Raw genomic sequence first — 18,979 nt, forward strand, 5'->3', positions numbered from 1 at the left:
GCATACAATCGCGAGCCCATTTGCCATAAAAGGTTCTGCAGGGGCATGGCTGGACCAACTTGCTCCCCTCCTGCCAAAAGTTAACAGACTGCTTATGCTTTCGTTTATTGCTCACAAGGTTAAGGGAAAACAAGGATATATATATTTACGCTATTTACATGCAACTCAATTACTTAATTCTACGTATCCTAGACGTCGTCTATGCTGACATTTCCATATGAAGTAGGAAACCACTGCAATACCTACCAAGCCAAGGACGCTTGATACAACAACAGCAATTTTAACAACGAGGGAAAAGCCCGCCCATCCTCGTGGCACTGGTATTAAGACAGAATCTATCTCCACCACTCCACCTCCAGTCGTGGCTTTTCCAACTGCCACGACTCGAGCCATATTTCCAACTCTTCCTCCTTTCACCTCCACGATATACTGTCCAGCAGCAACTTCTTTGAACAGGACCTTGTCATTATCAGATAGGAGACTTTCGTATTCGGTATTGTCAGTTACCATGGGCCTGAATGGTGAAAGATGGGATGATTTAAGGATATGTAGCTCCATAATCCTCAACAGCTGGGTAGGGTCCAATAAAAGCTGTGTAACATTGAGACGTCCAAATGCTTTGTCGCTTGGAGCTAGGATGGTGAAATTACCAGAGGGAAGGATCTGCGTCAAGTTGACAACTTTCAGCAGCTGTGAGAATGTACTTGTTTCTGCAGCTTTCAAAAGATCGCTGTTTGTTATCTCCACCGGGGGTGGGATCACCACTCCATTGACCTTATGAGCAACTCCGTTGGCAAGTAGAATATCTGCATTGGTAATAGTGTTGTCGGGATTACCAACTGTAATCTGATCGCTATCAATAGTTCGATTGATTTGAAGCGTTGTGCCTGCGAGCGTTTGATACTCTAAGGAAGTAATGTTTGCAAAGTGCGATGAATAGACAAGTGATGGTACAGCATGGTGATAAATGACAGTTGCCAATTTAGATTTGGCGTCAGGATGGAGTAGGTATTTGGCAGCCAGTCCCAAATCAGCAAATGCAACATTGGACGGCACAAATAATGTTACGCCCTTGGTATCTTTTAGCTTATTTTCGGTTTTGGCAGCATATAGACTTGCAATATATGCTGATAGATCCAAGTCGGTAATGAGTGTTGTCAACAAATCGGCCGGCGGTGTAAGGACCTCGGAAATGGTATATATTTGAGCTCCATTGATGTCAACTATAATTCAAACCTTTTAGAATATGTAATAAAAAAATATCATTCCTTTGTGATCATAATTTACCTGGCTCTCCATTGACGAAAGCTCCGCCAAATGTAATTGATTTCCCTTCTTTTCGCCTAAGGTATATTGGAATACTATCATCTTCATTTTCGACTGCCACCTTCAGTTTCTGTGCAAATCCAGCTAGCTTGTGTTCGACCAACTCAGTGTCAACCAGTAGTCCATCATCCAGGTCCTTTGGAAGCCAAGCTTGTGGAAGAATATGGTAAAGCAGTAGCTTGGTGAAATTGCCAGATGAATAATCTAATTCTTCGAAGGCTTCATTGCTAGGCGCAAGGAAGGTGTACTTGCGGCTGGGGTCGTCAATGTAGTCGCTAAGACCATATTTATCCAAATGAGAGACGAACTTTGTGGCATTCATTCCAATAAGATATTTTCTGGCTGTAAATACCAACTCGCTAGGAACGATGGAGGATTCTAGTGTATGAATTGCACCTGTATTACATAGATGTTAATAACGATGTGTTTCCAACCTGATCCACCAAGCTTCAATTCATTAAATCACCATTTGCTGTCATCTCATTGATTTTGCTAACCGAGATGCCATCAACTTTGATGTTTGAATCTTTGTCAACCGTAATGATAAGTTTCTTGCCGTTTAGAGCTTCAACTACAGAGGTACGATTAATTTTTAAAGGAACAAGGCGATGTCATCTTTCCATTGAAACTACCTTTTGTCTCGCCTTCTGTGAAATCAGAGGCATATAGATTTCGATCGACAATGTGGCATTTCAAATATAACTGTAAATCGAGGTTTCCAAGCTCATGCAGAAGATATGAACGCTCAATTGAAGTAAATGGTTGTAATGTCTCTTGGCTGGAAGCAAATAACGTAAACGGGCGCGGTTCATTCAAGATTGGCAGCAACTTTGCTATATCGAGCGTCGAGTAAAAATCAGAATCTTTCCAGTTCTTGATCACATCAACTATCATTTCGCGTTGATTAGCTTAATGCATCACATGAAACGTTCAGACAATACTGAAATTACCAATTAAGTCGGGAGGTGTCAATAGGCGACCCACAACTTGAATGACACTCTGATTATTTGCAACGATATCTTTGTCAACTATCTGCACTCCACCAATATACACTTTTCCTTTGCCTTTGCGCGGACTTCCTTCCTTGGTGACTTTAATTCGCTGGCCGTTGTTTGTTTCGCCAAGTAAACCTTGGCGGACATAGAGGGATTCCAAAATTTGATCTTGTTCAAAGTCTTCTCCCATAAAAGGCTGAGATAGAATATGATACAACAGTAGATCCTTGGTGATGTTTTGCTTGTAATGTTCAAACGCTTCGTTGTCTGGGGCAAAGAATGTTCCGGAGGTCATTTTGTTTATAGTAGGCACTAGACGTTCAGTCTGCAAATGTCGCAAAAGTGTGCCGAAGCGTTCATTTTCTGATAGCGTATCAATGAACGTTTTGTAGCAGAATATGGGTATCACATATGAAAACAGTATGAATAATTTGAGCATTGTATGTATTAAAGGGAATATGCGTAATAGTCTTAGGGCCCAGCTTGATATGATGCGTTAAGGTCACGCTGGTCTGGTTTCACAGTCACTGATATGGGGCATGGACTTCGAAAATTGTCTGCTGTCAAACTTGGTCAAGGAACAGGATTGATGCCCGCCACGAGTACATCCAACGGACAGCATGCTGAAACAGACTTTTTGTCAGATTTCACGCTAAATATAGAGAGTAGTGGCCGCATCCTTCAGCTGCTACGCAGTAATGAAAAAATCTCTCAACGCATTCAGCAAGGTGTACAGTTTGTAATGGATGCGGCATGCGACGCTGAAGAACTTGAATTGGAAAATAAGGTCATTATTAGAACCCTTTCTGCGAAAGAATTCTCTTAAATGTAGTGACTTACGCTTACATCAGGTCGTAGCTTTAGGAGACGATATGCGCAAGTGCATCAACCTTGAAGCGAAACTTCACCATCAAGAAGAAACTCTTAAGCAGTTAAATTCGCAAATTCTAGACGGCCAACAAATTGTTAGTTCATTTGACTAGTCTCATACAAATAATATCATCACTAATACAATGACTTCAACAGAAAAGTATGGTGAGCTATTATAACGAGCACCAACACGATTATGAAGAACGGCAATCCCAGGTATCCGAAAGCACAAAGTATAAACGGCATGATGCTTACCGTGAATTTAAGCAGCGTGTATGGGTAGGTTGTCATCATTATGAGCTGTCATATTATAATATCCGGAAAATGTCTAATCTATGAGCGTTAGGATGTCCATCATAATGACGAAGAGATGCCGCTATCAGAGGATGAAAACTCTGATGAAGATATTATCGTTGGGCGAGCTAAGCAATCATTGACATGCCCCTTGACAACTGTATACTTTGAAAATCCAGTAATGAGGTACGTGTATGAAATATATGCTTCCTACATAGGTGATTGCACAACACTGATGCTTTAATTTTCACTGTAGTAAACTGTGCAAGCACAATTTTTCTTACCACGCCATAATACAACTTTTTCCACGAAACAATCAAGCAATAGAGTGTCCGATTCCTGGATGTGATAAACACATGTCTAAAGATGATTTAGTGCAGAACCATTTGCTAGCAAAGAAAGTTGAACTGGCCAAGAGGCAAGAGACACAACGCAGCAAAGCCAACACGAACGTAAGTGCATTACGACGGATGCTTCTAGCTAATGATGATTTACTGAACATCTCTCTGTAATTTAGTACCATGTTGTCACGGATTAATACCTTTAACATATCCTTAATTTCTTCTCACGTTGGGACAACCCATAAACCAATGCAAATGTACCATATCATCGCAATAAAAACCCCCGTCATGTCCATTATCCACGTAGATAATCACTAGTGAAGCAAACCGCATCTCCGTCAAGAATAGCATTATATAATGACTCTATGATTTTTTTTTTATATTCTACAAAATGAATCTCCCATCTATACACCGAAATAGCTACCGACTGACGAGACTTTCCCGGTGCTGGACATCAATCCCATGGCACGCGCTCTCTTGATTGCTTTGGCGAGTTTTCGTTGGTTCTTTGCGGTTATCCCTAATTTTTGATATCAATTAGATGGACGTTGTACTCCTTATTACACAGCACCAATATGCTTACCTGTTTGTGTTCTTGGGAGAATCTTGCCAATATCAGACACGAAGTTCGATAATAGGTTGAAATTTTTATATTCCTTCAGGGGATCCAAACCGAGAGCATCGAATGGATCTTGGGAAGGAGTGATGGTCTTTGGGCGCTGCTGACGAGGTCGAGAATCAACAAGTGCATCGGGGTGATATGTTGCTCCACTGATAAGTCCTTTGGTTTGACGTTGTGAATTCTGCTTAGCTTGTGCTGCAGCTTTTTGCTTCTTGACTAAGGGAAGGAGATTAGCGTTGTATTAGGTATAGTGCTTGTAGGAGAAGGGCACACAATATGATACATACGGGTGTTAAAGTCATCCAAGATTTTCAAAACAGCATCCTTATTGACTGTAGTGGGTAATAATGCAAATTAAAAACATTGAGTATCAAATGTCGAGTGGTTATCTTCAATAAGTTTTAGTTCATACCTTCACCCGATTGTGAATCTGCTCCAGTGGTAGGAAGGGATGAAAATGATCGTGAGAGGCTGCTGATCTGTGCTGTTTGCTGTCGTGCCAAAGGCCGCAAAAAGGTTGCCATTACAGACATTGCTGTTGTTTTGTGAATGCCAATGTAATTTTTTAAAACCGAAGCTTCCCTCTGCTTCTCCTTCAAAAATTTCCCAAAATTTTCGTGACATCATTAGATCAGTAGATGTATTTTTGTAAGTTAAATTTCAGTTCCTGCAATGAAAGGAATTCTTGTATCCTTCTATTTCACATCATTAGCCTTAGATATGGCTTAAGTTATCTTCCGATTAATATAGTTTGAAGATTTTGGAAAATTTAGAGATGCTAGCTACAGTCTGTTGTTGGAAGCCTAGAATGCTACTACTGATGGAACCAATAACTCAAAATCAATTCTAGTATTTACATATGCCAAGCAAACTTTCGTCATATTGGAGGTCTATCGTGATGGATCATGAGCTTTTTCAGCTTCTGCAGGCCTGCATTTTAAGTTTAATTGCCTTTCTAAAAATATGTATAGGTTTTACATTTCTCTTATTACAGTCGTTGAAAATAATTTTGCATGTCATCGAAACTGCAGTGAAGCTAGGATAAATAGTACTGTTTGTTAAATGACATAAGGAATACTCAGATATTATTCAAAATTGAGCATATCATTGTGTTCCTGAGCACTTGACCCCGACGCATTAGTACGCCACTATTTGTTTTTCCGGGTATGCAATTCGAGTATTGACCCCTTAGAAGTTCCAATATGGTTTATAAACAACCCTGGGCAATTCTACGCTCGTAATTGCAATATATATATGTAGCAAAGATAGATGTCGTTTCGGTTCAAATGTACAAGTTAAGGCATCTATAGTATTTTCAAAACGCTTTGAGGCGTTTCCATACGAGAAAAGTGCGTAATAAAGTATGGAACCGCTTGCATGCTTGTCTGCGCTAGCAAGTCAAGCTCAGCAGAAATGAAATTACCATTCGCATCGTGATACATATTTATTTTTACTCATTCACAAACTATTTTGGATGTTTCTGCTTTTTTCGCACAGGGTTTAGGCCATGGTTCAACACTCTATGCGCAGTGTTAGTTACGTTGGCCACTTGTTTGATTCTTGAGTGCAATTGATCCGTTTTGTTCTAATAAAAATTGAAGCGAATTGTGTGTTTAAGATGTAATTTGGTAATATATAATATTCTACTTATATCATATTTGATCTATGCAAAGTTCTATAATTACTGAAGCTGTGCTCTTTGAAAATTGAATGGTCGCAAACCAGGTACTGGTTTATTTTGTCGGTAGAGCGGACCTACAGCTTGCCAATTTTTGGCTCATAAAAACTTATTGATGTGGCGACTTTTGAAATTTTTTTTGGGAGGATCACTTTTTCTTACCCCGCATTGGCTGGACGTACTCATCTGAAGCAACTCATCTCAATCTTAGCTCTGCCAAAGCTTCGAAGCTTGTACTGTGATGACTTCTATACAACCTTCTAGAAGAACCTTTAACAAGGCGGATATACTACCAACTACACATCAGAATGGAAAACTACAGCAAAAAGGTTAGCATGATCTTACAAACACATTGTCATCTTTTGTAGAGTACGAAAGTGTACATCTCAATCAACGATATCCAACCGGAGGCCACGTAATGGCTACCAACAGAAATAGACTACATGCTCTATAACGACACAATCGACTCTCTATATATCGTACATCATAACTCATTTTACTAAACCTCCATTTTTTTGTTGATAGAGCCATTGACGTTCGGACTGACCCGGAAACAGCTTTCGCTTCTGGTCTTGGTTGTACAAAACAGCACGTTAGTTCTAATGATGAGATACTCTCGGATAGTTCAGAAACCTGGACAACCAATGTACATCGCATCGACTGCCGTTTTTCTGGCGGAGGTTTTAAAAATTATTGCTTGTTTAGCGGTTATCTGGTATCAGAAGCGAACGTTTTCAAGGTTCTGGTGGGTCGTTCGAAAGGAAATCCTCGGCAAACCCGCAGAGACACTCAAAATGTTGATACCCTCTGGACTTTACGCCTTACAAAACAACTTGCTGTACGTTGCACTTAGCAATCTTGAAGCAGCGACTTTCCAAGTTACATACCAAATGAAAATTCTGTCGACAGCTATATTCTCGGTGGTTCTTCTTGGACGATCATTACATCGTAGTAAATGGCTTGCTCTTGTGCTCTTGATGATTGGTGTTACACTGGTTCAATCACAGACTGTTTCTTCAAGCTCTTCATCAGCAACGCCACCGGTGTCAAATGAAGTGACTGGAGACGAAGATGTCGATCCGCTCATGGCAGACGCCACCCTAACGGACGAACAAGCCTTAATCTTAGCCGCACAGAATCCCATCGTTGGACTAATTGCCGTCATTACTTCGTGTATCTCCTCCGGATTCGCTGGATGCTACTTTGAAAAAATTCTCAAGACATCGGAAACTTCGATGTGGGTTCGCAACATTCAGCTGGGAATTTCTGGAGCTTTATTCTCGATGGTTGGAATGCTTGTTTATGATAGGCAAGCTCTTATGCAAGGAGGGATGTTGCAAGGCTATGACGCATTGACTTGGGTAGTGGTTGCTAACCAAGCTTTAGGTGGTCTTTTGGTCGCCATTGTCGTAAAGTATGCTGACAATATTCTGAAGGGCTTCGCAACGAGCTTGTCGATCATCATTTCGGGCGTCATCAGTTTTTACCTATTTAATTTTCAACCCAGCTTCCAGTTTATTGTTGGAGCAATCATTGTCATGGTCTCTTCTTATCTTTACGGTGCGGATTTCGGTAAGAAGGCTGATGGTGTTAAGCCACATTGAAACACATATCAGTCTTGGCACCAGTTTCCTTCTACACTATCTCTTTTATTTTATGTCATGCTCGCTCTCGACAGACATTTTTATGTGTCTGTCTCTTACCACTCACAACGTGTAATATCATAGAATTTGGATTGTTACTTTTCTCATTGTTGATTGATTTTCGTCTCTTATATATCATACCTCTCCTCTCGCACATTTCTACGTATGAGTTCTTCTTACCTATTAAAACAAACGCCTCTTTTTTTTTTTGCTTTTGCAACGAGCTTGCCAGTATGTTGTCGATTTGCAAGGACAAATGGGGGATTTGGCGAGAATGGCATAATCAAGTAGCTCTCAGGCGTGGATATGACCTTGTTTCATGGACCATGTATGCTGTTCATTTAGTCCCACTGAACCGTTGTCGAAACGATATATCGCAGCGCGGTCATCACTAGTGCCTTTGTGGTGCCTATGTAATGCTCAGAAGGGCTCACTGAGTTCTAAACAACAAACTTATGTTGGCAGATCATTATGTGGACGCTCTGCGAGCTGACAACCAAATGCATACTTTCATTTGAGGTTAATGGGTGCTTTCATTTCTTAAATACCATAAAACATATTACGAAATGGCTGAATATCATCGAGGGAAAGTTGAACAAAGAAGCACTCCATGTTGGAACAGGCACAACTTTCCAGACCCGGAATAATTGTGACTTCAAGGAACACCGCGTGACCACTTGTGATCAATTTTTTGGGAGTGATTTTCTGCTTCTGTCCTTGTTAATACCAAAACTTATTCTTCAACCGCAGGTGGGAAAAAGATGCCGTAGTCAAAAATGGCGTAGCAACATTAACCGGTTGGCGCTGTGTTTCATGGCTGTTTATTCACATACATCAGTTCCAGCTTGCGCTACCGTTACAAAAACTTTCTTCTCTTTCTCGTTTACATTTTTTAATTATCGAGTATGGGTATGTAAGACATCTTCAGGACAAAGAAATAATGTTTCGCTTGATTGTATGCGTAACTATACAACTGCTGACTAACATCCTTATCGCCTACCATTGCCTTCTTACCTTTTTACTGTGATATCCTACTCCGCCTCTCCACCTCCTTTACCCCGCGTTCTATCTGGATTTGAATCCCAATAATTAGTGGTAAGTATATCGTGAACATTTTCTTGAGAGTTGTCTAGTTTGCGAGTGAGAAAAGAAGAAAAGAGAGAAAAAAAATACCCATATAATATACTGTGGGAAGTGAAATTAACGCCATATCCCCACAGAACTTTACTGTCGAGGAAATCCGTGAGCTTATGGACAAGGTGACCAATGTCCGCAATATGTCGGTTATAGCACACGTTGATCACGGAAAATCTACCTTGACCGACTCTTTGGTTTCAAAAGCTGGAATTATCTCATCTGGTCGCGCTGGCGAGACCCGTTTTACGGATACTCGTCAAGACGAACAAGACCGTGGTATTACCATCAAGTCTACAGCCATTTCAATGTATTTCCAAATGGCTAACGCTGATGATGTTAAGGAAATTAAGAATCAGAAGACTGAAGGTAAGCATACTTTTATTCCTTTAAGCAAACACTAGAAAATTACTAATATTACACTTCGAAGGTTCCTCTTTCTTGATCAATCTCATTGACTCTCCCGGGCACGTTGACTTTTCATCCGAAGTTACTGCCGCATTGCGTGTGACCGACGGTGCTCTTGTTGTTGTTGACTGCATTGAAGGCGTTTGCGTCCAAACCGAGACCGTCTTGCGTCAAGCTCTTGCTGAACGCATCAAGCCGGTTGTCGTTATCAACAAAGTTGACCGCGCTCTTCTAGAATTACAATTGACTAAGGAAGACCTTTACAATGTGAGTCAATATACCATACAATCGCGCTCATGGCACATCTATTTATTCTAACGCTCTAAAATACTACAAGTCTTTCCAACGAACGATAGAATCAGTCAACGTCATTATTTCAACTTATGTTGATAGTGCATTAGGCGATGTCCAGGTCTACCCAGACAAGGGTACCGTGGCTTTCGCTTCTGGACTTCATGGCTGGGGCTTTACTCTCAGACAATTTGCTGTACGCTATGCCAAGAAATTCGGCGTTGACAAGGAAAAGTTTATGACAAGACTATGGGGAGAAAGCTATTTCAATCCCAAGACCAAGAAATGGTCCTCCAAACCAACAGACGCTGATGGCCACCCATTGGAACGTGCTTTCAACATGTTCGTTCTTGACCCTATCTTCAAGATTTTTGATGCTGTCATGAACTTCAAGAAAGATGAACTCTTCAAACTCTTGGAGAAACTGGAGGTTAAGCTTACAGCTGACGAAAAGGAACTGGAAGGAAAGCAGCTACTCAAGGTTGTCATGAGAAAATTCCTACCTGCCGGCGATGCTCTACTTGAAATGATCTGTATCCACTTGCCATCTCCTGTTACGGCTCAGCGATATCGCGTTGAAAACCTTTATGAAGGTCCTCTGGACGATGAAAGTGCAACTGGTATCCGCAACTGCGATCCCAAGGCTCCACTGATGGTTTACATTTCCAAGATGGTACCAACCTCTGATAAGGGCCGCTTCTACGCTTTTGGTCGCGTCTTCTCTGGTACTGTAAGAGCTGGTCTCAAGGTGCGCATCCAAGGACCCAACTATGAACCTGGTACCAAGAAGGATCTTTTCGTCAAAGCTGTCCAGCGAACCGTTCTGATGATGGGACGCTATGTTGAAGCTATTGAAGACTGCCCGGCCGGTAACATCATCGGTCTAGTCGGTGTCGATCAGTTTTTGATCAAATCTGGCACTATCACTACCTCTGAAACTGCCCATAACATGAAGGTTATGAAGTTCTCGGTATCACCTGTCGTTCAGTGTGCTGTTGACGTCAAGAACCCCAACGACTTGCCCAAATTAGTGGAAGGTCTAAAACGTCTGGCCAAGTCTGATCCTTGTGTCTTGACCTTAACATCAGACTCTGGTGAACATATCGTTGCCGGTGCTGGTGAACTTCATCTTGAAATTTGTCTCAAGGATTTGGAAGAAGACCATGCTGGTGTTCCAATCAAGGTCGGTGACCCAGTAGTCCAATACCGAGAGACTGTCCTGTCTGAATCTAGCATTACGTGTTTGTCTAAGTCTCCAAACAAGCACAACCGTATCTATATGAAGGCGGCTCCATTGTCTGAAGAGCTTTCCATGGACATCGAAAGCGGAAAGGTCAGTCCTCGTGACGATTTCAAGACTCGAGCTCGTGAACTGGCCGACAGTCATGGCTGGGACGTTGCTGAAGCTCGTAAGCTTTGGTGCTTTGGCCCTGACGGAACCGGTGCCAATCTGCTAGTTGACACTACCAAGGCCGTACAGTACCTGAATGAGACTAAGGACTCGTTTGTCGCCGCTTTCCAATGGGCCACCAAGGAAGGACCTATCGCTGACGAAAACGTTCGTGGTTGCAGATTCAATATTATTGATGTTACCCTCCATGCTGATGCTATTCATCGAGGTGGCGGTCAACTTATTCCAACTTGCCGTCGTGTTATGTATGCGTCTATCCTAACAGCAAGCCCGGGTATTCAAGAGCCAATCTACTTAGCAGAAATTCAATGCCCAGACACAGTTATGGGAGGTATCTACAGTGTACTCAATCGTCGTCGTGGTCAAGTCTTCTCTGAAGAACAGCGCCCTGGTACTCCTCTGGTCACCGTGAAGGCGTATCTTCCCGTCAATGAATCGTTTGGCTTCTCAACTGATCTTCGTGCTGCCACTGGTGGTCAAGCTTTCCCTCAAGCAGTTTGTGAGTGTTATGTCTTTTTATTTATTTTTGTATGATAGTTTCTAATATCTGGACTTTCTTTGGTTTAAGTTGATCATTGGGCAGCAATGAGCGGCAGCCCAGTTGAAGCCGGCAATAAGGTAAAATTCGGTAGCAATGATTTGAAGCTTGCAACGATTTTCAATTTACCGACATATTATATTTCTCATTTTAATATAGGTTTATGATATCATCCGAGCCGTCCGCAAGAGAAAGGGTCTTCCTGAAGACGTTCCCTCACTTGACAAGTTCTATGACAAACTTTAAACAAGATGCGGCGTCGTAGTATTTTACTTCAGCTATCAGCACCGCTAGTGATTTGTTTGCCTATTTTTTTTTTTTCAATACAATTGTATGTGAGTTTTTTTTTTCCTGGTTAAGAGAATTCGAGTCTCTTCGTTTGCATTTTATTGAATTCCGTTCATGTTGAGTACATATGTTTTTACGATGAAGGATTTTTAAGATGCCCTGATTTAATAACTCTATCGAAGAGTGACAAATTTGTTTTGTGCATAACCGAAAGAGGGGGTAGAACATGCCTTTGAGCGAAGGTTTGTTCTAAGCTCCAAAGTCTGAATAATGTAACATATTTTAATATTGGAATGCCTATGACCCTACCGGTGATCTATAAGCTCCAAAAGACACCAAGAGCTGTACGGTAAGTACAATTAAGAAAAAGCAGGCTATGGTTCAATATTATGCTTTATTGATTTGCTCAATCTCAGTTCTCAAACCAAAGGTTTGATAACAGGATCAACCACGAGAAGGTGTTGAGCTTTCTGATCCCAAAAAACCTGCCACAGCCGCAGCCGTGGCAACTCGAAAGAAAGTGATGGAACTCGAACACGGAAACCTATCTACAATCTCGGAATCAGTTACCGCCAGCTACGACGACCACTCTTTCAGTTCTCTCCTGTGCTGGAACTCGAACACGGAAACCTAACTACAGAATATATATTATTCATAGAGAATAGTAAGCGAAGTGAAGAGTGGCCAGAGGTAAGGAGTAATACACTTTGCGCGCCCACCTGCTTATAAGAATGTTGAATCTACGTCACTTATTGTCACGAGACAACGACCTCCCCCGCCGAGAATGGGTATTGAAATCCGGTTTTTGCAAATTTGGAAGATTTGCAACATCTTCTTTCAGGGCAGAGAAAGCATTTCGACTTGCTTCCTTCAAGCGACGGATTGGTTCCGTTTTGACCGCATATGCCCGAATGTATCTTTGGTATACTCCAAGAAATCCAAGAAGCGATTCAACTCCTTTTATGTCCGCTGGAGGCGGCATCTCCAGGATGGGCTTTATCTTTTCTGGATCCCGGTGTTGCCGCATGGGAATCGAAAATATAGGTGCCGCTCGTTATGAAAAAGCACCCACTACAATCCTTCCGATCGAAAAGAAGAAGGTGAAGGCGCTGATGGATACCGCTGAATTTCTTGCATCCGACCTGATACGGCAGAAAATTCCAGTTGCAAAATTGACCGCAGTCAATCCGTTCAATACTCTGATGTGAATGGTCAGTCAAAGAACACGCAGGGTTTAGTTCGTGTATGCTTATGGGATACTGAACTCAAGTTTCACGTGGCTCCGAGCCATGTCCGCTGATCCTCTTCGAACTCCTCGTCAGGATCATCGATAGCAAATCACTCATTAATTCAGTTCAAAGCGGAGGTAACGAGTGACAAACCCATATCGTACCGCCAGAAGAATGCACCCAGACAAACAAAGTTTAGTCGACGCGGAAGTGGAGGAGATGCGGCGAAACGGCATAGTCAGTCCTGTCAAGTTCTCAGAGTGAGGTCTTCCCGCGACGTGGTAACGAAATCGGATGGCAGCAATCGTCTCGTTACAGATTATCGCAAGCTCAATGAGGTTTCCAGAACTGTTCAATTCAATCCAGTCAACATGCACGAAGCCCTACAGTCTTTAGATCAAGCCAAATACTTCTCCACTATTGACCTAGCGTCGGGATATTGGCAAATTCCGATTGCTCCAGCATCTAGATAATATACAGCCATAACATGCAGAGCAAGTGTTTTTGCGTACAATGCGATGCCAGTTGGTTTAAAGAATGCGCCAGCCATCTTTCGGAACCTAATGATACAAGTGCTAAGTCCACCATTACGGGAATGTGCAGTAGTTATATGAACGAAATCATTATGTTTTCTCCTAACAAGAAACAATATGTGGAGGACATACGTCAGGTCCTTCAGCGCTTGGATAAAGCGAGTTTGTCAATCAAATTGACAAAATACTTCTTCTTCAAGAGTCAAGTTGTATTCCTCGGTTTTGTGATCAACAAGAATAGGGTACAGCATCCAATACTCATTGGATGGGATTCGATAAAAAGCCTACAAGGTGTAATTGACTCCAGAACGGATACAGTCACCTTCCATGACACTAAAGTGCGCAAATCCCCACTAGCCAAGCGTTCGTATACAGTTACGGTATCCCCAGCTAATGTATCAGGACCGGTTATAGAGCCTGAGGTTAAGGCAGTGTGGAAGAATTCCCAAAAATGATAGCATCACAAAGAAGCCCAGTTGACCGAACTTTTTTTATTGTTTTTATGTGTGAACTCGGGTTCACACTACACACAACGTCCATTGTGTCATGCCAGCTCCTTAATAGTTTTACGGGATGTCGCGCAGTACACGGTCTCTGGTTACCCTTGTTGCAAGAAAGCCTATCATGTCCCAGCAAGCTGCTCCATTCGAAAAATATAATCAACTGCAGATCATGTTGATCGTGAACTTGGATATACCGCTGAAGTCACTACATCGCGTTACTAGGGTTCTGGCCGTGGAAAGACCGCGCTTGGAAGTTTGCTTGAATTACGATTCTATAGGCCGCTGGATGAATGCATTTCGAATAGGTTATAGACTCGTGTCTCATAAACAAAGGCATGGAGAGATGTAGGTACCTCCTCTTGGGTATTGTTTGAAATGTTGCTCGCTACTGTTGATTAACAGGCACATAAAGAAAAACCCAGGAAAGGTTCGCGAGTCGACCGAGCGCTATCGAAAGGTAAAGCATTTGCTTATTGGGTCAGCCCTGTTCTACGTATTTTCACTCATACTTGCATATAGGGCCATATGAAGGAACATAACGAACGCCACAAAGCTTGGGTTGCAGTAAGTCGATAGAATTTGCTCTATGTAGGCAAACTTGCCCATACACTTCAACTGACGCTGGTATGAAGAAAACCCCAGGAAAGATGAAGGCGTTTCAGAAAAAGCATAATGAGGTAAAAGCCCATTTTCATTGTGAATGTACACACTTAGCGTTCCGCTTTCATCCATTTCATTGCCTAACATCAAAGTATCTTGCCAATTTGATCACCTCCCCATAGAGCTAGCTGATGACTCTCAAAGTCAACATGCGCAATTAAGTGGCGAAGCCAAGCCTCATATCAGCGATAACGACAATGATTCCCAGTTTGACCTTGATTCAATTGAGTTGTGCGAAACTGAACCTGGTGATTACAGCTTGGGCTCAAAAAGACCTTCCCATGACTACTGGGAGACCACTACGGACGTAAGGAAGCGAATAGAAGAATTCATAAGGGCAGAGAAGTTTAGAAGCATTGTTTCGGGTAAGTCGACAGCTATATTTCCAAACTTGCGAAGTCAGAAGTCTAATATCTGCATGTAGGACAAGCTCGCGTGAGGAATAGAGAACATGGCTCTTCCATTCCTTTACCGCGGGCTCTGGACAAAGTCATGAGCGGCCATCTCAGGCACACACCTCTAAATCGCCAGTATGAAAAGAATGCCTTTTCTAGGTCCTTCACTCAACAACGAAGTAATCAAGCTTAACAACGAAGTAATCAAGCTTATCGATGAAAGTGAAGTTTTCGAGATCCTGGTTCCGAGTGCTCCCGTTGCCTGTTAATCGGCCGAAAGAAGCTTACGTTCATATGATCATTTGCATGCGAGTCGTCTGTGGTCCTTCGAATCAGCTAAATATGCCAGGACAGATTTTCGTTTGTGTCATCCGCTGGCTTATGACATACATACTTCAAGAAAAGCTGCAAAATACCCCACAGCTGCCAGACTTATAAGCGCAGCTCTTTCCATAATCAATGGAAGACGATACTCAAGATCTCGACGGGAGCAACTTCTTAGCCTCCTAGCAAAGACACGGGATGGTTGCCGTGCCATCGAGGAATACCCCAATAGCCACATCGAAACTCTGTCCGGCTTCAAGCTAATTTTAATCAGAGCGGCTCCAAAGTCCAGCTTGCTTCGTCCACTTCAACTTTTGATAAAGTTTGATGTTCTGTTGGGTAACAAAAACGAAATAAGCATTACAGCGCATCTCACATTGGTGTCGAAGGAGGCTCTTCACTTATACAAATCTGTACTTGGCCCAGCTGTGAAAGAGGCAAACCGTTACGCCATAAACAGCTTAAGGTCAGAAATATAATTAAGAAATAAAATGCAGAGAATCATATTATGGTTCTTCTAATTTCCTATTAATGAGAGTGGCTCTTCACTGTGTAAATTAGCTAGACTGTACTCAAGAAAAGGTAAGTGCCATAGCCATATCGATTTTTGATAACCTTTCACTCGTATCGTAGCTATATTCATAGAGCATATCAACGATTGCAAAAATTAAACACTTTTTTAAGGCAACGAGATATCATAAATGCATGTGAAAAGTATCGAAAAGTGAAAATATACAGTTCTGATATAATGTGTTGAAGACGCCCATTTCATTTTTAGAAGACTGATTGAATGGAAAAAAAAGGGATCGTCATATACCACTGATCTTTATCCATGGAGCATTATACTTACATTCTATGGTGGTTGTTGTCTTCTATAACTTCGATAAATCTATTTGATGCCTCGCCACGGATTTCTTATGGCAGCTGCGTTGAAGACCGAGCGTACCAAAGGCCGGGTTTCCAAAAAAAGGCGGAGTTACTGACCACCATAATTTTTATCTTAAAAGAAGCTTGTGAAGTTCCAATCTTCCGGTGGCTCTTTTCTCTTCTCCGCACATGTCTTTTCCTGCCGATACCATTAAACGTCTGTTTGAGCAGCCGTTGACACCTCAGCAATATGTCGCCATCACCACAGGAACTGTAGCCACAGGCTTGGCTATATTAGCCATGCTATATCCAGACAAAGCCGTGTTTGACAATGACGACCGAGTCTTTGCCAGAAGAAAGGGATACCCAATTCTTGGAAACCTTCCTCATATCTTGCAGAACGTCGAGCATATTCATGACTTCATGCTCTTGAACTTTGAAACTTTTGGGACAACACTGTAAGATATTGATACGTTTCTCTGATCGGACGGAAATGTCAACTGAAATTCGCATGCATAGGTCTGGTTCAGCCTTTGGTATGCCCAAAGCTATTGAAACAGCTGACCCAGCTAATGTTGAATACTTTCTCAAGAGTGAGTACTTCATATGCTACTTATATAAATAACGACGCACTACTCTAACATGCTGCATGCTAGCTAACTTTGAAAACTATCAAAAGCCGCCAAGGATGTACAATGCTATGGACGACTTGTTTGGGCACGGTATCTTCAACGCAGACGGTGAAATATGGAAATACCAGAGAAAGACAGCTGCCCATATCTTTAACGTCAAGAACTTTAGGGATCTATTTACCGAGTAAGAATTTGCAATACCAAGTACCTTGGCGTATGTCATGCCGAATTGACTTTTAGTTACACATACATGGTTTCACAGTGTCTTTGTCGAAAAATTTGGGTATATGAAGACCCACCAATTGAATAACGCCGTAGAAACAGGATTACCTCTGGACTTCCAAGGTTTGATGTTTAAGTATACCTTGGAAGCGTTCGTCAAGTATGTTTTTGTTCAGGTGTGAAAAAGCTCTTGAAAAGCTGGGTGAGAAAGCTCACATGATTGTACCCATTAGGCTTGGATTTGGCGAGGACCTGGGAGCCTTGCGAAGTGAGGCCAAACTGCCTTTTGCAGAATCTTTTGACGAAGCTCAGGTCAGAACTTCTAGACGACTGATGCTCCCCTTCTGGAAAGCCCGTGAAGCATTTAGCCGTATTTTCAAACCATGGGAAACACCTATGAGCTATCATATCAAGATTGTGAACGACTATGCCACGTCTATTGTCCAGAAACGCCGAGCGGAGGTCGAAGCTGGTGTCGAGAAGCATGATCTTCTTACACGCTTCTTGGGAACCTTGGACGAAAATGGCCAACCCTTAAACGAAAAACAGTTGCGTGACATTATTCTCAATTTTATTATCGCTGGACGTGACACGACCGCACAAGCACTCTCTTGGGGCATGTACGCTATCATGGGACATCCTGAAGTCGAGAAAAAACTTCTCGAAGAGATTATGGAAAACATCACTGATGATGTTGAGAACAATCCTGCCAAGTTTTATGAAGCCGTAAAGAATATGAAGTACATTCATGCAACGTAAGGTTTAGCACATTTGGAAAATACTTCTGATATCGGGTATGATTTAACGTTGTTTATCAGTTTCTATGAAATCTTGCGCCTCTACCCTCCGGTTCCCGCAAACTCTAAATATGCTCGTGGCGACGATGTTTGGCCAGATGGTACCATCATTCGAAAGGGTGATCATGTAAATTGGAGTCCATATTCTCAAGGCCGACTTGAATCGATTTGGGGACCTGATGCCAAGGAGTTTAAGCCTGAACGTTGGATTGTAAATGGCGAATTGAAGCGTGAGTCCCAAGGTGTTTGGCCCGTTTTCCACGCTGGTCCACGAGTTTGCTTGGGCCAAAATCTTGCTACCTTGGAGTCAATTGTGGTTCTGTCCTTGATGTTGAAAAATTATCAATTTAAGCTTGTGCCTGGACAAACCATCACGTATTTAGTATCTATCACCATGCCCATGAAAAATGGTATGCAGGTTTACGTCGAAAAGCGTTAAGGACCTCTTAACAGCAAGTTTTCTGCGCCCGCCACCGCTCTCCTTTTACCCTTTCCTCTCCTTTCTATATATCTATGGATACATTTACATGCATTAGCATTAGCATATTAATAAATCAGCCTTCATGGTTCAGAAATTATGTCTAAATGGATTCAGGCACCACTTTAGTTAAGTAGGAGATGGCTTCGGTGATCATTGCAGCCACGATGCTTTAGACCAGAGTGCTTACGTTCATGTCATTTTTCAGTACTCATTATAACAGGTAAAAAATTGCTTATGTAATGACACTCTAGGGATATGATGAAGTCTACCGTGTTGACAAATTGATGTCTAAGTCCCGGACTAAAGCGTATGGAATTCAATTGCATTGATGTGTCTAACTACAGGCAGACAATGAGAGATGCATAGCGTGAAAGTCATCGTTGACATACTAGCAAAATCGCTGGGTTCAATGAATTTTTGCAAGCATGTGCGGAGTACCGCACAGTGGGAAATGAGATCTAGCATGCACCAAAATGGTGACTGTCTTTTGTCGTCTT

General features: G+C 42.1%; 8 protein-coding genes across 8 annotated transcripts; 6 read left to right on the forward strand and 2 right to left on the reverse strand.

Annotated features, from left to right (window-relative positions):
• Positions 1 to 80: 80 nt before the first annotated feature.
• Positions 81 to 3,108, reverse strand: K450DRAFT_225099 (uncharacterized protein). The gene is made up of 5 exons (XM_051586322.1): positions 2,277 to 3,108; positions 1,959 to 2,213; positions 1,793 to 1,897; positions 1,288 to 1,722; positions 81 to 1,223 (listed from the first exon to the last, which is right to left on the reverse strand). The coding sequence occupies exons 1-5, from the start codon at positions 2,758 to 2,760 to the stop codon at positions 166 to 168; spliced, it is 2,337 nt and encodes a 778-aa protein (XP_051447852.1). The 5' UTR covers positions 2,761 to 3,108; the 3' UTR covers positions 81 to 165.
• On the forward strand, positions 2,823 to 4,140 carry K450DRAFT_225103 (uncharacterized protein). Its single transcript, XM_051586323.1, has 6 exons — positions 2,823 to 3,108; positions 3,180 to 3,286; positions 3,348 to 3,470; positions 3,538 to 3,671; positions 3,742 to 3,937; positions 4,003 to 4,140. The coding sequence occupies exons 2-6, from the start codon at positions 3,194 to 3,196 to the stop codon at positions 4,021 to 4,023; spliced, it is 567 nt and encodes a 188-aa protein (XP_051447853.1). The 5' UTR covers positions 2,823 to 3,108; positions 3,180 to 3,193; the 3' UTR covers positions 4,024 to 4,140.
• K450DRAFT_225105 (uncharacterized protein) lies at positions 4,003 to 4,999 on the reverse strand. The gene is made up of 4 exons (XM_051586324.1): positions 4,861 to 4,999; positions 4,736 to 4,780; positions 4,410 to 4,659; positions 4,003 to 4,346 (listed from the first exon to the last, which is right to left on the reverse strand). The coding sequence occupies exons 2-4, from the start codon at positions 4,748 to 4,750 to the stop codon at positions 4,231 to 4,233; spliced, it is 381 nt and encodes a 126-aa protein (XP_051447854.1). The 5' UTR covers positions 4,751 to 4,780; positions 4,861 to 4,999; the 3' UTR covers positions 4,003 to 4,230.
• Positions 5,000 to 6,271: 1,272 nt separating this feature from the next.
• Positions 6,272 to 7,991, forward strand: K450DRAFT_205529 (uncharacterized protein). Its single transcript, XM_051584735.1, has 2 exons — positions 6,272 to 6,455; positions 6,652 to 7,991. The coding sequence occupies exons 1-2, from the start codon at positions 6,368 to 6,370 to the stop codon at positions 7,728 to 7,730; spliced, it is 1,167 nt and encodes a 388-aa protein (XP_051447855.1). The 5' UTR covers positions 6,272 to 6,367; the 3' UTR covers positions 7,731 to 7,991.
• Positions 7,992 to 8,674: 683 nt separating this feature from the next.
• Positions 8,675 to 11,797, forward strand: K450DRAFT_196462 (uncharacterized protein; the record flags this gene model as incomplete). The annotated part of the gene is made up of 7 exons (XM_051584524.1): positions 8,675 to 8,678; positions 8,863 to 8,864; positions 8,990 to 9,272; positions 9,334 to 9,578; positions 9,649 to 11,512; positions 11,582 to 11,631; positions 11,711 to 11,797. 7 exons carry the CDS (start codon positions 8,675 to 8,677, stop codon positions 11,795 to 11,797), a joined length of 2,535 nt encoding a protein of 844 aa, XP_051447856.1.
• Positions 11,798 to 14,241: 2,444 nt separating this feature from the next.
• K450DRAFT_225117 (uncharacterized protein) lies at positions 14,242 to 15,066 on the forward strand. Its single transcript, XM_051586325.1, has 4 exons — positions 14,242 to 14,449; positions 14,517 to 14,561; positions 14,624 to 14,781; positions 14,887 to 15,066. Exons 1-3 carry the CDS (start codon positions 14,274 to 14,276, stop codon positions 14,631 to 14,633), a joined length of 231 nt encoding a protein of 76 aa, XP_051447857.1. The 5' UTR covers positions 14,242 to 14,273; the 3' UTR covers positions 14,634 to 14,781; positions 14,887 to 15,066.
• Positions 14,279 to 15,445, forward strand: K450DRAFT_225119 (uncharacterized protein). The gene is made up of 6 exons (XM_051586326.1): positions 14,279 to 14,449; positions 14,517 to 14,561; positions 14,624 to 14,668; positions 14,737 to 14,781; positions 14,889 to 15,129; positions 15,189 to 15,445. The coding sequence occupies exons 3-6, from the start codon at positions 14,630 to 14,632 to the stop codon at positions 15,350 to 15,352; spliced, it is 489 nt and encodes a 162-aa protein (XP_051447858.1). The 5' UTR covers positions 14,279 to 14,449; positions 14,517 to 14,561; positions 14,624 to 14,629; the 3' UTR covers positions 15,353 to 15,445.
• A 1,088-nt stretch (positions 15,446 to 16,533) lies between these two features.
• Positions 16,534 to 18,579, forward strand: K450DRAFT_225132 (uncharacterized protein). The gene is made up of 6 exons (XM_051586327.1): positions 16,534 to 16,808; positions 16,870 to 16,943; positions 17,007 to 17,166; positions 17,245 to 17,364; positions 17,438 to 17,959; positions 18,023 to 18,579. Exons 1-6 carry the CDS (start codon positions 16,540 to 16,542, stop codon positions 18,438 to 18,440), a joined length of 1,563 nt encoding a protein of 520 aa, XP_051447859.1. The 5' UTR covers positions 16,534 to 16,539; the 3' UTR covers positions 18,441 to 18,579.
• The last annotated feature ends 400 nt before the right edge of the window (positions 18,580 to 18,979 follow it).

The sequence above is a fragment of the Umbelopsis ramanniana genome (assembly GCF_025399195.1).
Source record: "Umbelopsis ramanniana AG unplaced genomic scaffold K450scaffold_7, whole genome shotgun sequence".
Lineage (NCBI taxonomy): Eukaryota > Fungi > Mucoromycota > Umbelopsidomycetes > Umbelopsidales > Umbelopsidaceae > Umbelopsis > Umbelopsis ramanniana.

Excerpts from the sequence above, each read along its gene's own strand:
- K450DRAFT_225132 (XM_051586327.1), top strand. The coding sequence starts at position 16,540 with ATGTCTTTTCCTGCCGATACCATTAAACGTCTGTTTGAGCAGCCGTTG. Across the intron at positions 16,944-17,006 it reads TGTTGAATACTTTCTCAAGA|CTAACTTTGAAAACTATCAA; the intron begins GTGAGTACTTCA and ends GCTGCATGCTAG. Across the intron at positions 17,167-17,244 it reads TTTAGGGATCTATTTACCGA|TGTCTTTGTCGAAAAATTTG; the intron begins GTAAGAATTTGC and ends ATGGTTTCACAG.
- K450DRAFT_225103 (XM_051586323.1), top strand. The coding sequence starts at position 3,194 with ATGCGCAAGTGCATCAACCTTGAAGCGAAACTTCACCATCAAGAAGAA. Across the intron at positions 3,287-3,347 it reads TTCTAGACGGCCAACAAATT|AAAAGTATGGTGAGCTATTA; the intron begins GTTAGTTCATTT and ends TGACTTCAACAG. Across the intron at positions 3,938-4,002 it reads GCAGCAAAGCCAACACGAAC|TACCATGTTGTCACGGATTA; the intron begins GTAAGTGCATTA and ends TCTGTAATTTAG.
- K450DRAFT_225117 (XM_051586325.1), top strand. The coding sequence starts at position 14,274 with ATGTTGATCGTGAACTTGGATATACCGCTGAAGTCACTACATCGCGTT. Across the intron at positions 14,450-14,516 it reads AAACAAAGGCATGGAGAGAT|AAAAACCCAGGAAAGGTTCG; the intron begins GTAGGTACCTCC and ends AGGCACATAAAG.
- K450DRAFT_225119 (XM_051586326.1), top strand. The coding sequence starts at position 14,630 with ATGAAGGAACATAACGAACGCCACAAAGCTTGGGTTGCA. Across the intron at positions 14,669-14,736 it reads GCCACAAAGCTTGGGTTGCA|AAAACCCCAGGAAAGATGAA; the intron begins GTAAGTCGATAG and ends GCTGGTATGAAG. Across the intron at positions 14,782-14,888 it reads TTCAGAAAAAGCATAATGAG|CTAGCTGATGACTCTCAAAG; the intron begins GTAAAAGCCCAT and ends CTCCCCATAGAG.
- K450DRAFT_225105 (XM_051586324.1), bottom strand. Across the intron at positions 4,347-4,409 it reads TCTCCCAAGAACACAAACAG|GGATAACCGCAAAGAACCAA; the intron begins GTAAGCATATTG and ends ATCAAAAATTAG.
- K450DRAFT_225099 (XM_051586322.1), bottom strand. The coding sequence starts at position 2,760 with ATGCTCAAATTATTCATACTGTTTTCATATGTGATACCCATATTCTGC. Across the intron at positions 1,723-1,792 it reads CAATGAGATGACAGCAAATG|GTGCAATTCATACACTAGAA; the intron begins GTGATTTAATGA and ends TATGTAATACAG. Across the intron at positions 1,224-1,287 it reads TTTCGTCAATGGAGAGCCAG|TTGACATCAATGGAGCTCAA; the intron begins GTAAATTATGAT and ends TTTGAATTATAG.
- K450DRAFT_205529 (XM_051584735.1), top strand. The coding sequence starts at position 6,368 with ATGACTTCTATACAACCTTCTAGAAGAACCTTTAACAAGGCGGATATA. Across the intron at positions 6,456-6,651 it reads TGGAAAACTACAGCAAAAAG|AGCCATTGACGTTCGGACTG; the intron begins GTTAGCATGATC and ends TTTTGTTGATAG.